At 29.8% G+C, this 15005-nt stretch overlaps 1 protein-coding gene across 2 annotated transcripts; it reads left to right on the forward strand.

Annotated features, from left to right (window-relative positions):
- Positions 1-4515: 4515 nt before the first annotated feature.
- Positions 4516-14872, forward strand: DCTN2-p50 (dynactin subunit 2; the record flags this gene model as incomplete). 2 transcript variants are annotated; one of them, XM_014438398.3, is given in 9 exon segments in its annotated part: positions 4516-4632; positions 4760-4852; positions 4933-5069; positions 5148-5259; positions 6344-6489; positions 7839-8055; positions 11263-11451; positions 14418-14520; positions 14605-14872. In XM_014438398.3, coding segments are annotated over 9 exon segments (1218 nt in total). In that variant the 5' UTR covers positions 4516-4593.
- Between the last annotated feature and the right edge of the window lie 133 nt (positions 14873-15005).

A 15005-nucleotide genomic window follows, 5' to 3' on the forward strand; every position in this document is an offset into this window, starting at 1 on the left:
AAGCAATTTAAGGAAATCGTATTGATTAGCTTATCGTTTTTATATTCCATTCATATTTTAGGATTAGTTTTTTAATTGAATAGCAGTAAAATTAAATTTTATAGTTTGGTATAAGCTAACAACATTGTGGGACCACAAAGGGGTAAGGGCAAGAGCGACATTAATATAAACAAGATGGAAGAATGAACAACTCAAGACCTTTACCCTTGAGCCCAGAGGATGTGAGGGGGCGATCCCCCAGAGCTTCATAACCTGAAGAGAAACAAATAAATATGCTATAGAAAAAAAAAAAAAAAAACATTACTGAATGTTTTAAACACTCCTGAACACCCCCTTCTGCTTGAATGATATTCCATACACATTTAATTCAGTACAGAGCATTTGAGAGGTCAATGAACAGTAAGCCTGGAAAGATGTTTAAAAAAAAATCAACCAAAATTCCATAGAATTTTTCTGAATAAATATTTAGTTGATTCTTTCTTTATATAAAATGGATTCAGAAATAAAATAAATTCAACAAATACTTTCTTATCATATCCGCAACCAATTTTGAACATACAGCATTTTAGAAATGTCATGACAATTTTTAAGCCTTGGAGGTTGTTTGTGAAATTTTAAATAAGCTAAAACACAAAACCAGGTTTCTGCTCTTATTATAAAAAATCGCAGAGCCATGACATTATGAAGGGTTCTAAGCTACATAACGATTCACTTTATAACTTTTCTAAAAATAATGCTATCCCTAAGTTGTATAGAATAATAGTGGAGAAGATATTATTTCTATAAAACTAATCAGTTTCTCACAAATTAATTAATAAAAATTAGGATTCATAAACCCATTGAAAAAATATAACATTTAAATGATTTATTTCTATTTATTGAAAAGGATATCAAATATTAAATATATCGATGTGGCTGTGTATAATCAATTAGTTCTGACTCCAATTGAAGATATGAGGTACTCTACATCATAAGGCCTCGACAATGCGTGATCAATGAGTTATATAGCAGGCCAGAAGATGAATTGACAGGATGAGTTTAACGGTAGCCAGGAAGGAAAATCCAGCCCGTAAGGTACTAACTTAAAGCTGTTAAGAGGATACCAAGTCCTATAGGAACTAGCAGTAGGTCCTTACGTAAGGACGAAAAGGGATAGGATTGAGGAGAGATCAAAAGAAGGCAGAGGTGTAATAAAAGTCCAATAAACATTTTCAAAAATAGCACTAGAATTAAGAGGGAAGAAGTTAGAGTAAGGAGATTAGAATAGAAATTAAATATGGTCCATACTAATACTTTAGTTGGTGTAAATAAATATTAACAACTATTTACTAATGTTCTATCGGTTCAAAAATTACAGATTAGTGAAATAGCAAAATAACAAAAAATATTTCAATAAAAAAATACCCTTCAAAGTAAAACTAAACCAATAATTTAGTTTTACTTTAAAGGGTATTTTTTGGGTTTTACTGAGGTGAACTCAGTAGGAAATTTAACAGAAGATAATCTCACATTAACTTTCACTAACTTAGACTCGATGAGAGTTTTAAAATATAAAACCAAATTACAAAATACAGGAAGGAAAATTACCAAGAATAATATGATGGTAATCTATTTATAATAAAACGATAACCAAAAAAATCATAGTAAAAGAATAGAATAAATAAGTATAGTAAAAATTGTGTATTTTTTCAATTCTACTTTTAAAAAATAAAAATAATAAGCACCGTTTAAGAAATGGACTTTGATACAGTTCTTGGAGAGAAAGCTCACTAGAATGTTCTTAATTCATAATTTCACAACTTCAAAAGAAAAGTTTTAGCTTCAAGAATTCAGAAGGAAATTTTAGAGCCAAATTTGTTTGCAGCGTTGCCAGATGTCTCCCCTTAGACTTCAAGACATAGTCTCAATTATCCCTTAATAAAATATCCATTACTAATTATTGATAAAATAATAAACAATCAATTGGAATGATTATTTTTTGTGGTCGATTTTCGTTAACGTGTATTTCATTTTTTTTTTAAAAACTGTTAATTCATTTCCCAAAGCTGCTTCATTAACGATTTAACTCTCGTGATAGTTTTTGTATACGTTTTGTTTTCAGCAATAATAATATCAACTCTATTAAATACAAAAAAAAACCAATGAGTTTAAATAAAATAATTTGTATCCGAGTTAAGTCTCAAACATTCTATATTGTTAGTTTAAATCCAACGTTTCGGCCAACCTGGCTATTCTCCACGGCAATCTATTTAATTTTTACGGTCAACTATATCTACATATCTATTCAATAAATGTTTTTATTATGCAATCATTTTTAACACACAACATTATTACTAATAAATTAGGAAACCTTAAATACAAATTTACACCTCACATCCAACAATTAAAATCTTTTTGCTCGCTTTTTTGCCAAGATCATAAATTTAATCAAATTAACCTATGAAATAATAAAACGTTTTATTGCTTCATAGCTCATAGTTATTTGTTAAAATTGAACGGCCGAAACGTTTGACATTTATAATAATAAGGAATATTTGAGACTTAACTTGGATACAAATTATTTTTATCAAGAATAGAAACAGTCTTGAAGGAGTGTTTAGTATATAATCTTATATATATAGCGAAACCAATGGGATTAACACACCTACTATAAGTTTATTACATATAATACATCAAAGTCACTAGAAGTAATAAAGGTATAGTAGGTGATCTCATTGGCTACTTTTTTATTTAATAAGTGCAAGACACCTAGATTCGAGGATAGACAAAGAAAAAAATCTATTCAAAACTTCTAAAACACGAATAGATTAAATTATATTGTAAAATAGTTTCAATAAAATGCCTCAAACCGAAATTGCATCATACATTTTCATTTATTTAGATTTTTTTATGGCTTTAATATGCCGGTTATGTCTAAAAAAGATCATAAGATTTTTCATCGAATCCAGTTCATTTATATTGAAAAAATAAAAACAGAAGCTTTCAGAAAGATTTAATGATCACATTGAAATTACTTATAATCTGAGATTTTTTGAAAATAAAATATAGTATAAGTCACCCACACACCACCTCTCGGCTTCCCCTCCTTCCCCCCCCAAAAAAATTAATCCTTTGTAAGCAGGTTTTCGTTAAGAATTCCATCCAAAACAAGAACCATCCAAAACAAGAATTCCATGCAAAAGTGGCATATCTGAAAATTTCTGGAAGAATTTAATTTGGATTATGGTTACAGATTTGAGGTAGCAGCTAATTTCTAATTTTGATATAAGTCGATTGATTGTTTTGCACTTTACTTAGTGATGTCGAATATCCTGTTACTCCTTTTTGGCATTGCGAAGATAATAGAAGATCACATTAAAATACAACCTTACCCAAGATAGTAAGATTTGCAGATACAACACTTTGGTTTTGTGCCGACGATATCACACATAACTAAATTATTATGTTTAAACAAAGCTTTGTTGATTTCAATACAACGAAAATTCAGCGAAAATATCTTCATGGACAAATGTTTAATGTTAAATGTATGTATAACATGAAATAAAGTCTAAATGATGGAAGTAACCAAATCAGTTATTAAGTATTCAATCTTCCAAACTTAACCAAATAAGTTAGAAGGAGATGGAAAAAATCTTCTTTTATTCGACAGTCGACTTCAAGACAGTCCAATTAGGTCTAATCCATCGAACTAAGGTCAAGATAAACGGATCAGATGTAAAAGGATGGGCTAAATGTGAAATATATGAATCGATCTCAAGTTTTAACATTACGGCAGTACACTAAAGGATCGGTCGAAGGTGTTACACAAAATGAAAAGGCCCAAGGGAAAAATTCAGTGCAGGGAGAATTGAAAAGAGACGAAAAAAAAACAAGGAGACGAGACAGAGAAAAATATACTGGAAAAAAAGTTAGAAAAAACTTTTGTATCCATTAGATATTGTTACACCAAGAGATGTAATAATGAGATTTCCTCTACTGAATAAAGAGATTATTTTCATGCCTTCTGAACCTGTCCAAATAAAGAAATTCAAGATAAATTTTTAAGCTCAAGCTTAACGAGAAAAAAATCAGCTCGTCGCTGTTTATTCACAGGGAAAAGACCGACGAAAAACTAATAGAAAATTAAGCCCAAATAATTAAATAACTTATCCATAGCTGAAATATGTCTTTATGCAGCCTTATCAATTACTCTGAGTGGATACATGTCACGTATGCTGCTAGCTTGGTATTTATGAGGAAAAAAATGCTTAACATTTATATACAGCTATGTGTTTTCTTATCGTGGTATCAACTTTCTTTTAGTTCGTTCCAAGGAACTTCTTTCTTGGCCTGAGTCTGGCTTGAAGAACCTTGTTTTAAAATAATGAATTTGAGAATAAATAACGTATTTAATATTAATAAAAGGTGGAAAACTTTTAGCTTACTTTAGGGGGATGATGCAATCATATTCTAATATTATATTTTGAAACCAAAATAATATTTTGCAATCGATGTGTATATATCGTTAAAGAGTTCCTATCGATACCTGCATCACTATGGTGCATTAGTTAGTAACCTCCCGACAAACTGTGTATTTGATAGTTTTCATGTAGAATGGCAGCCGATCCAAAATATGCCAATCTTTCGGGAATAGTAAGTTTCGTCTTTTCGGTATTATTAATATTGCATCTAATATTCATATCGTTGCTGTTTTTGAAGGAATTTCTGATGCAACATTTCTATTGCTTCATAATTAACATTCGGCAATCATTTGTTCTAGGCCTATGATCAACCTGATGTTTATGAAACTAGTGACTTACCAGAAGCTGACCAATTTCACAGTGATTTCGGGTCTGGTCATTTTCAGGAAGAAGTAAAGTTATATTTATTTAGTTTCTATTAATATTAAAGAAAAATGCAACTTTGATATTTTCATATTTGTTATTTTTAAAGGATTGTGATGCTATAGAACAATGCCACATTTCGGCAAATGATGCTTTCTCTAGATTTAAAGGAAAATTTTTGAGCTCAGAAAATGTTGACTTCTCAGATAAACTTACTAGAAAGCCTCCTAAAGGTTATAATGCCAGGTAGAGTTGAGATTTATTTGCTATTTGTTTTTTGTTTTTTTGTTTTTTAAATTACTAAATGGAATTACTATGCAACAGGTCAGGCGAGTGGGAGCTGGTCGCTAGTGGGGACAAAGAAACTCCAATCCAACGATACCAAAGATTGAAATGTGAAATGAAAGAATTGATTGAAGAAATTTCTGTGATTAAGGTTACTTTCTTATCGATTGTAATATCTTATATGGACATTCAATTTAGAATTGTTTGAGGTGTTATTTGATTGGCTTGAAACCATAATAGTTATCTTGTTTTAAGTCACGAGTTGAGTAAAATATAATATTAGGACTATTTTATTTATTGATATATTTCTTACTTATCAGTCATTTAAATCTTAATACTTTGGTGATAAGTCCTTAAACACAAAGAATAATGAGTAACTGTTATTCTTTACAACTTTAAACTCGACTGAGCTCATTGTGTTTCAATTTTACCATTAATTTAGATTTTGAAGTATAGCATTTTCAGGTTTATGGTTTGTTTTTCCGTAATATAATGTATTATTGTTCATTGTAATCTAATATTTAATGTGGACAGACAATTTTGATTAGTTGGTAGAAAATTTAAATAATTTCCCTTAAAAATTAATTAGTTTGAGTCAGATCGGGGAAAATAGTCATGTAGTTCTCTTAAAGTCAGTTTATCACTTCAGTCCTATTTTATTTTTCCCAATTAGTTTTTATAACTTTTTAATTGTTAAAATATTTTTGTTAGTAATTGATCATCCTATTTCTTTACTCACTTGTATTGTGACTTAGTAATTATGTATTATAAACTTATTTAATACCATTTGTATTATTGAACATGAATCTGATTCTATATAATCAATTGTTTTTGTAATAAATAGATTAATTACTTGTGCTTACTTTTATTTTGTTCTTAACTCATCATCTAGGCATAATATTAATATTGGCCATGAATGTAGAGTATTTTTTTAAACCTTGTGTAAATTAAAACCATACAAACATATTTTTCTTTTTGGAATACATTTAACCAGTATTTGTATTAATAATGAAATATTTGTTGTTTGGTTTTATTATCTGGACTACGTTTATGTGAATAGATTCAGAATCAAGTTTCATACACTTTGAGAATTTCATGTGATGGTACTAATTTATTATTTAATGTTTTAACAGCATTATGCAGGTGATTCAATAGCACCATGCAGCATTATGCAGGTGCTTTAACAAACATTTTGTTATTATTAAAAATGAGACTGTATTAATGTCCAATTTTAGGAGGAAGAATCAAAAGATGTGAACAAAGCTAATATGGTGGCACACGTTGATTCGATGCTGAGAGAACTAGAGTCTCTGAAACTGGAGAAGTATCTAGGGCCTTCGGTTGTCAATCAATTAGCCGATCCGCAAGGAGCTCAGATAAAGTAATCCATTCCATTACTCTCTCTCTTCTAATATTATCTTACTTATTGCCTTATCATACCTCTAATACTATCTTATTATATTATTAATATTGTTATTGGTGGAAATTCCAGGAGACTGATCTGGATGCTTGTTTTTGTGTGCTCGCTGTGATATAAGTGGAATAATGATAAAAACTGAAAATATATTTAACAAAAAAAATCATATTCATTTTGCCAATTCATGTATATAAAGAATAAAATCTAAGAACTTTTATGACACATTATCAACAAGCCATGGTTGCTTAGGATCGCTTATGATGATAAGTTATGGTGATAAGTCACTTTTCTAGCTTGCGTTCAGAGTGGTTGGGAGTATTAGTAGTAGTAGAGAACATTTGTTACATGTTCAAAAGATTTGTTTAATTTTTTTTTATTTAAAAACAATATTTTTTACATTATTTCACATTGTCTATATGTTTATATAAAATGTAGTGATATGAAAAAACTTTCTATAGTCCTTATTCTGTAATTCAGTTAAAAAAACAAAACAGATAACTTCCATGTATCAGCTAATGGAATACATAGATTCAGTCACATACAATAGTTGTCATGGTTTAAAAATAGGTATATAAAGTTTTTTTGGCTTTATATTACATTTTATATGATATATAATGCTTAATTAAATTAAAAGAGAAGGAATATCAACAAAAAAAATTGTGATTTTCATGGGAGCTACCACAGTCAAAGTGTTTAGATATCGTTGAAGATATATCATTGTATACTCAACTAATAATAATAAATTTCTTGAAAAAAATTGCCTACTCGAGGGTAATGTAAAATATAATAAATTACTATTTATAGCATATAGGTTTTATTTATTTTTTATCTATATAATGAAAATCAATAGAATGGCAATTTTGAACTTAAAATTAATGAGTCTTGTGGACCTGATTGTTTCAATTGTGAGGTTTATTTACTAACAATAATGATTTGAATAATACCTTTGTCAAACAACTTTATTCTATTTGTGAATGATTGGCAGAACCTGGTTACTTGAATTGTTGAGTTTTATGATTCATATTGCCAGGCCTGCCATAAATGATTATTGTGTCTTAACGAAGTACAGCATGAAGGATTTTTGTTGGACTAGCGATGGGCACGTACAGTTAACAATGTCTTTCTTATTATTTTTTGTTTTGTATGTTTATATTTCAGTTTGTAAAATCATATTTAATTGAATATTGCTGAAGAATTGCTGATATAGAAATTTCTTGGAATTGAGCAAAGCAAATAATATAATTATTGTATTCTGCTTTGTATGTTTAATTTTTTTATTTAAAATTTAAAGTAAAAACTGTCTTTGTTTCCAGAAAACTGATTTTGCAACTTGAAAGGTTGAGTGGATTAGGAATGACCAGCCCAGAATCCACTAGTGCCGCGACTACTCCTGGAGTGCCGACTGAAATACGTTATGAACTCAAGTCCAACCCATCGTTGGCTGCTCTCAACCACGCAGCTAGGGTTGCTGACCTTGAAGCTAGGGTTTCAAAGTTACAGTCGCTTGTTTCTGCTTCTCCATCGGCCATTGTGAGTATTTCATGTTTGTGATCTTTATGCAATTTGAACTTAATAATCTTACAAAAAAATTATGTATGTTATATTTTACATTCTGTGTTTATATAAAATTTTATTTGTGATTGCATGAGTATTTGTGTTGACTCATTTAAAAGTAGACATTTTAATATGTGTTTTTTACAAAGATGTGAGTAGTTTTATAACATTATAGTAAGGCTCACTAACATACTATTTAAAGATGTTATTCATCCCAGATTATACATTCTATATATTGTAATATTCAAAAATTATTTGAAATAAATAAAAAGTGATTTTAAATAGTTTTCACTTAATTCTCATATCTTAAAGATAGCTTGGGTTCAAATGAAAAGCTTTAATATTTACCAGATAGGAGAATTTTATTTAAATTTTATAATGTAATTAGACTCTTAATCTCAGGGCGGGTTTCTAGGATATCAGAAACAGACACTTAATTTTAATAACACTTTTACTTAATTATATGTTGAGCTAAACTAACTAATTTATACAATCTTCTTTTGATTATTGATGTCTTCTATTTCACAAACTAATACCGTCTTTAAACAAGGCCTTGGTTCTCTATAAGTTTTCAACTTCACTGGTGATCCAAAATAAAAAGTCCCTTTTTTTCTTCGTGGGTGACTCTCTGATGTCTCCGTTTTAAAGATGTCCACCTTTGAGCTGGACAAGAGATGATGAGGACCTCCTCATCCAGGAAACATCATTCCTCGCCCGTGCCTAAGCAACGAATGAATGCCTAAAACCAAAACCTGTCTCGATGTTCCATGTAAACATTGATTGTCCCAAAACAGTTTTGGATTTTCGCAAATGATTTACTTTCTGAATATTATTCTTTAGCACTATTTCTTGACTTCTATTTTTTCTTAAATTTACTGCATTTTCAATTATGATGGGAAGTTAGAATCTGCTCAACATGGCCGCGATTCAACAAAACTTTTTGCAAGACACATGTCGCCATTTTGAATTTTTACGATATCTTTTGTGACTGCATATTTTAATTAATCTACAAATAATAAACATGTTGAAATGATAAATCACATAAAACCTACTAACAATTATTTATATACAAAAATAACTCTTTACTCATAAACAAAGAGGATATTATACTAAAAATCTGTTGAGGTGTAGATAGTTGACCGTAGATTAATGCTTGGAGAAGTTTGTCGGGGGTGCGGTCAGCAAAGAACAACATAAATAAACAAAACCATATTTATTTATTTTATGCCGACGTTCCAAACCTGCCTTCTACGCCACAACCCCTGATGAAGACCTGAAACTCAGGTCGAAACGTTGGCATAAAATAAATAAATATGGTTTTGTTTATTTATGTTGTTCTTTGTTGACCGCATCCTCCGACAAACTTCTCCAAGTAAAAATCTGTTATATATAAAAAATAACGATTTACTCATAAAAGAGCATTTTACAATAATGTATAAAATTTATTTGCTCTAACTCATTGAAAGCTACACATTTTTTATGTTTATATTTTATGAGGATAATTATAAGAAAGGTTTACCTACTAAGAGTACTCCAACAGCAACGAGACTGAGTTTGACTAATAAAATGTATCAGTAAATTTTGTCTTATCATTTCCATAGCACATATTTAAAGAAGATGGAACAAAACATTGAACATAATTTTTGTATTAACTTTTTATTTATTTCCATCTTCCCTTCCCTCTCGGTTACATCGGTTTCAAAAGAGAAAGGCATATTTCACCTCTACCGATAAGATCTCTTAATGTTAAAATTCTCCTTTTCTTTTAGTTTTCCTCAAATAAAAAGGTTTGATAATACTGTCTACTCTCGTTAGTACACAAAAGCCTTTGTACGACAGTAGGGTTAGTTGTCCCTATTACTAACAGAGAAATGATTCTCTTTTATGACTTCCCTGGGTCTGGGGAACCTGCTATATACTTACACGACAAGTATTTACTAAATTTGCCTAATATTGAGAACTCAGGCGTTGTGATCTATCATAGTAGAATTAAGATGTCGAAGTTTAGGTAGATGATCTTCTTCCTCTTCTTCAAGAGTTAATGAAACTCCCTTGAAAATTCTTGTCAGCACAGTCGAGGTGAATAATAGTATTACTTGTCCAATTTTTACTAAACATTCCTTGATAATATGTGATAACATTCTTATCGTGGGAGCTATCAAAACAACAACTGTTTTTAATATATAACAGGTCATTAGAAGGTATCCTGAAGTCTTTTCATTATTTCTATTTAATTAAAAAAGAAGTTGTTGGGAGTAGATTCCATCAATTAAGACCTATTTTCCCCTCTTTTTAAATTGAAAAAAATATGTAATGTATTATTAGTGTTTCATTAATAATTAAAAAGAAAGGCAAAGGGGGGGGGAGCTGGAGGGGAAGAAAACAGCCCAAAGGCACTGATTATGTAAAACGTAACAAAATGGTTCATTGATAAAATGTTTAAAGAGTATTGCAAGGGGGGGGGGGTCGAGTCTGTATCTCGGCTGTTAGTGGATTTCCCACTATAGTATATTTATATATCATGCTGATAGTATGATTTCCATCTTTGGGAATTTGATTCGTAGCGACCAATCGAATCCATTCTCATCCTTGTGCTCCCATGGCTACTTTCCTTAGTTTGGGAAATGTGTAGATACACCTTTAAGATGTTGAGTTTGTAAAAAGAGATCAAAAATGTGTTCAATTAGATTATGTTGCTAGATAATTGTCTTGCTAAAAATCCTTTCAATGTTGATATCAACATTAGTGATAACACTGTTTTTGTTTACTCAAAAATTTATTAATAAGATCATGCAGATGAGTAATCGTATTAATATTCAAATTATATGGTCTTAGCTTTAGCTATTGTTAATAGTATCGGTCCAGGCTGTTAATTAAATGTTTGTTATATCCTGAATATTTCACATTTAAAAACTTTTTTGACAAACTAGAGGCAATCACAGATAATGAAAGAATTGGTTTTGAATTTATTCTGACAGCCTCGGTATCTTCCTTACCATGTGAGCCAGTCTTCTGTATTAGGGTATCTTCATGCTTCAGCTAAAACCACATGAATGAAACAAAAACATATTATTTTGTCCTTTTGTAGAGTAATCATGAATTCCCTTAAAAGAATAATTATTATAACAAAAATCTGTATTGTCTATTTTTAACATCAAAATTGGTTTTTTTTTTCTTGAACAGAAAAGGCTTGGTGGTAGTGGAGATAAAAGTTTGGCCGAAACTGCTCATTGGATTGCTGGAAAGGTAGCGATGCTGGAACCTGGCCAAGTGGAAGTTGCTGAAACAAAGATAACTGCATTACTCGGAAAATTAGACCAGCTCGCTGAGAGGTCTTCATCTGTCACTGGCTCCGTTGACCAAGACAATAAGGTAGATTATATAAGTCTGCTTTTTCTTGACTCATCCAATTAACTTGTTTCTTTTCTACTGTATGTTCTTATTCCACACATCGCCTAACATTGCAGCATGTGTGTTCTGCTTCTATTTATTCCCTAAAATTGACAATAAGGCTTCAGAGACAGTCTGGTGCAGCCTCAGTCCTTTGTTCCCTATCAGCCTCATTAGTACAACTGAGTAACTAAATCAGCAGTTTCCAACCGGTGGACTGTCAGAACCTTGAGATGTGTTAAAATATTTTTGTGAGGATTTATCAGAACTACTTTATTAAGTATATTTCATGAAGTTTAGATACTAGCCGAAAAGTTTGCACTCGTAAAAGATATAAGTTTTCACTTTTAATATTTTCCGAAGGGGACTGAACTCCCCTTTCCCCCAAGTTGGAATTGGGGTTGGGCCACACTTGGTTCATTTTCCAGCTGGTTTATAGACTTCTATGGTTGGGAACTACTGATATGTCTAATTCATTATGATTTGATATTTATTCAAATTACGATAGTTTGTATAGAATGATAATTTGTATTACATTCTGTCAGAACATAGAAAGATGAGAGGTTATAGCAAACATGAATAGTTGCTATGGAACCATAATTCACAACCTGATTATTTATATTTTTAAATGTTAATGGTACTACTTCCATTGTAAAGAAGAAAAAATGAAAGTTATCACTTCTTTGGAAATAGTATTTAAAATATCTTAGTTAGAGAACATGGTTGGGGGCTGAAAAGATTTCACTCCAAAACTGTTCTTGTATTGTCCTTTTAATTTCTTAACTTTGATAATTATTCATTTATATTTTCAAAAACACCCTTGAAAACTATTAGAAATGTAACAATAATCATTCTGAGACAAAATAAAAATTATAAAATTTAGTATTTTCATCATACATTATTGTTTTTTATAATTTTCATATCGATCAGCTTTATTAAAAATTAGATATCTAAATTGAGTTAAGAGGTTTGAAAATTTATGAGTAAATTGAGTTTGTGTTTGAGAAGTGCCTTTGGAGGAGGGGGGGCGATCTCATATTTTTTCTCCTCCTCACCAATTTGTTTTTTATCATTTTAAGCATTAATTAGACAATTAAATCATCTCTGCTCTGCTTTTAAACTATAAATGAGGGGACAGCAATGGTCGTGATGGAGCTCTGCTACCTATATTCCTTTCTTTTTTTTTTAATGATTTTATAAAATGCCTATTTTTAATCCTGTACAAGTAAACATCTTTTACACAAAAATAGATCTGTCTAAATTATTTACTTGTACAAAACATTTTTATAATATTTTTGCAGTTGTAGGTACTCTCTGTTCATAAAACACTTTACTTTACTGTTCAAAGAGGGAACTTTTTTTTTTTTAAATAGATGTTATGGTAAATTATTTGAAAATTAATTAATTTAAGTTAATTATTATCAATTTGTCTGTCATCTCCGGCTACAGCTTTAATGATTAATTTTATTTCTTTAATAAAGAGAATTTTTAGACTTTCTAGAAGACATTATCAAAACAAAAGTCCCATTTTATGAAAATATAAGGTTTGAATAAAAATAAAAATATAAATGGAAATGGTTCCCTCTTTCTCTCTTGAAAACAATGCAAATTATCTATTTTGTTTTGTTTTTAGGAAGTTAAAGTAATTGGACATTTACATTACTTGGAAGAAGAAAATAATTACAAATTAATGATGGAACTTGAATTGAATTTAAATTTTTATATGTAGAATAAAGCATTTTCCTTTTGGGACCAGTAGATTAATATGGATTACCTCGATAAAAAACATTGGAACTCTACTTTACAAAGTATTGAATAATTAAAAAACTAAAATAAGTATCCGAATTTTGTAAGGGTTAGATGTTAGATTTAGATAATAATAAACGTTGTTTTTAACTGAATGGCTACTAAGGCATTCCATTCCCCATAGCCTTTAATATCAGCAGGGAATAAATAGTGCTATATTATATATAGTTTTTACAAACATTAGTTCATTTATATAGTATATAATAATTTGTCATTTTAGAGTAATTTAAAACACAAAATCCTTTCTGTTGTGTTCTAAATTAAAATACTTGTTCCTTTCGTGTTGCATTACCTTTTATGATCTGTTAAACCTATTCCTCACTTAACAGCTTTCCGGTTGTGATTATGTTTTATACCTTATTATTATAAATCTTATTTTTTAAGTCAATTAAATTGAGATTGTGTTACAAAGGATGACTGAAAGTACCAGGAATCTAAGTTTAACCATTTAGATAAATTTTTTGAAGAAACTGGTGAGGCCTTGTTCAAGGTGGTCCTTAGGTTCCATGCCTACGTTTGATAATCAGTAATATTTAGTTTTCAATTATGATAAACATAGTTCAATTAGGAAGTTTAAGTAAGCAACTCATCAAAATATCTCATGTAGCTATTGTAAACCTTATTTCTTGTTTTAGTATATTGTGGGTACAGGTCTGTTCATGAGTCGCTCTATTTATTGTTATTATGACATGAAGAGAGCTTATTCATATCATACCATTTGTCACTTGAAAGGTTGCACCGGGCTCAACTTACGGTATAATATACTATAATAATTAATTATGATTAACAGACGAGCATAAACATTGTATTCAGCTGCATATGAACAAAGACATAAATATGTTCAGGAATTTGTGTGATTGGGAAAACAGTGAATATAGTGAACAAAGGAAACAAACACCTTTAAAGTCAAATACATTAAAAGTTAGGCCAGAGTATTTGCCCAATGAGAAGATAAGTTATAATAAGAAAGGAAGCTAACGTTATTCATTTTCTAAAACTTCACCGATTTCTTCATGAAAATAATGGTGACGATAAAGTTAAATATTGGCATATAATTGATGATAATTAAACTAGTTTTGCAATAAAATTACACAATTTGTTCAATTATTTTGTTCTTGATAATAATTATAGTTAATTTATAGATTTCAGAGCTTTACGAACTAGTAAAGACTACTGAAGAAATGTCCCTAATCATCCCAAGTGTCCTTGATCGTATGATAGCTTTAGAAGAACTGCATAAACAAGGTACTTACTCAATCATACTTTTACTAATGTTAGCTTGTATTATTTGATAAATTTGTATGTAATTTTTTTTATTTTCTACTTAAGGTAATGATTTTTCAAAATCATTGAGCGAATTAGAATCGATGCAGAAAGTATTAGCCAACAGTTGCGAAGCGAGCAAGGAACTGATCAAACGCCTTGAAGAGAACTTTGCAACCAATATGAAAACTCTTCAAGAAAACATAGACAGCTTTTCACAGAGAATGAAGGCATTGCAGCAGAAATAGCATATTTATTAATCTTATTAATTTTATAAAAAAAATAATAAATAAATGATTTTTATTGTTTTGGAAAAGAGCCTTGGCTTCCAAAAGTATTACTTTACTGTTCAAAGAGGGAACTTTTTTTTTTTTTAATAGATGTTATGGTTAATTATTTGAAAATTAATTAATTTAAGTTAATTATTATCATTAACTTTGATAATTATTCATTTATATTTTCAAAAA

The sequence above is a fragment of the Halyomorpha halys genome, unplaced genomic scaffold (assembly GCF_000696795.3).
Source record: "Halyomorpha halys isolate HHAL.00 unplaced genomic scaffold, Hhal_1.1 Scaffold57.1, whole genome shotgun sequence".
NCBI lineage: Eukaryota > Metazoa > Arthropoda > Insecta > Hemiptera > Pentatomidae > Halyomorpha > Halyomorpha halys.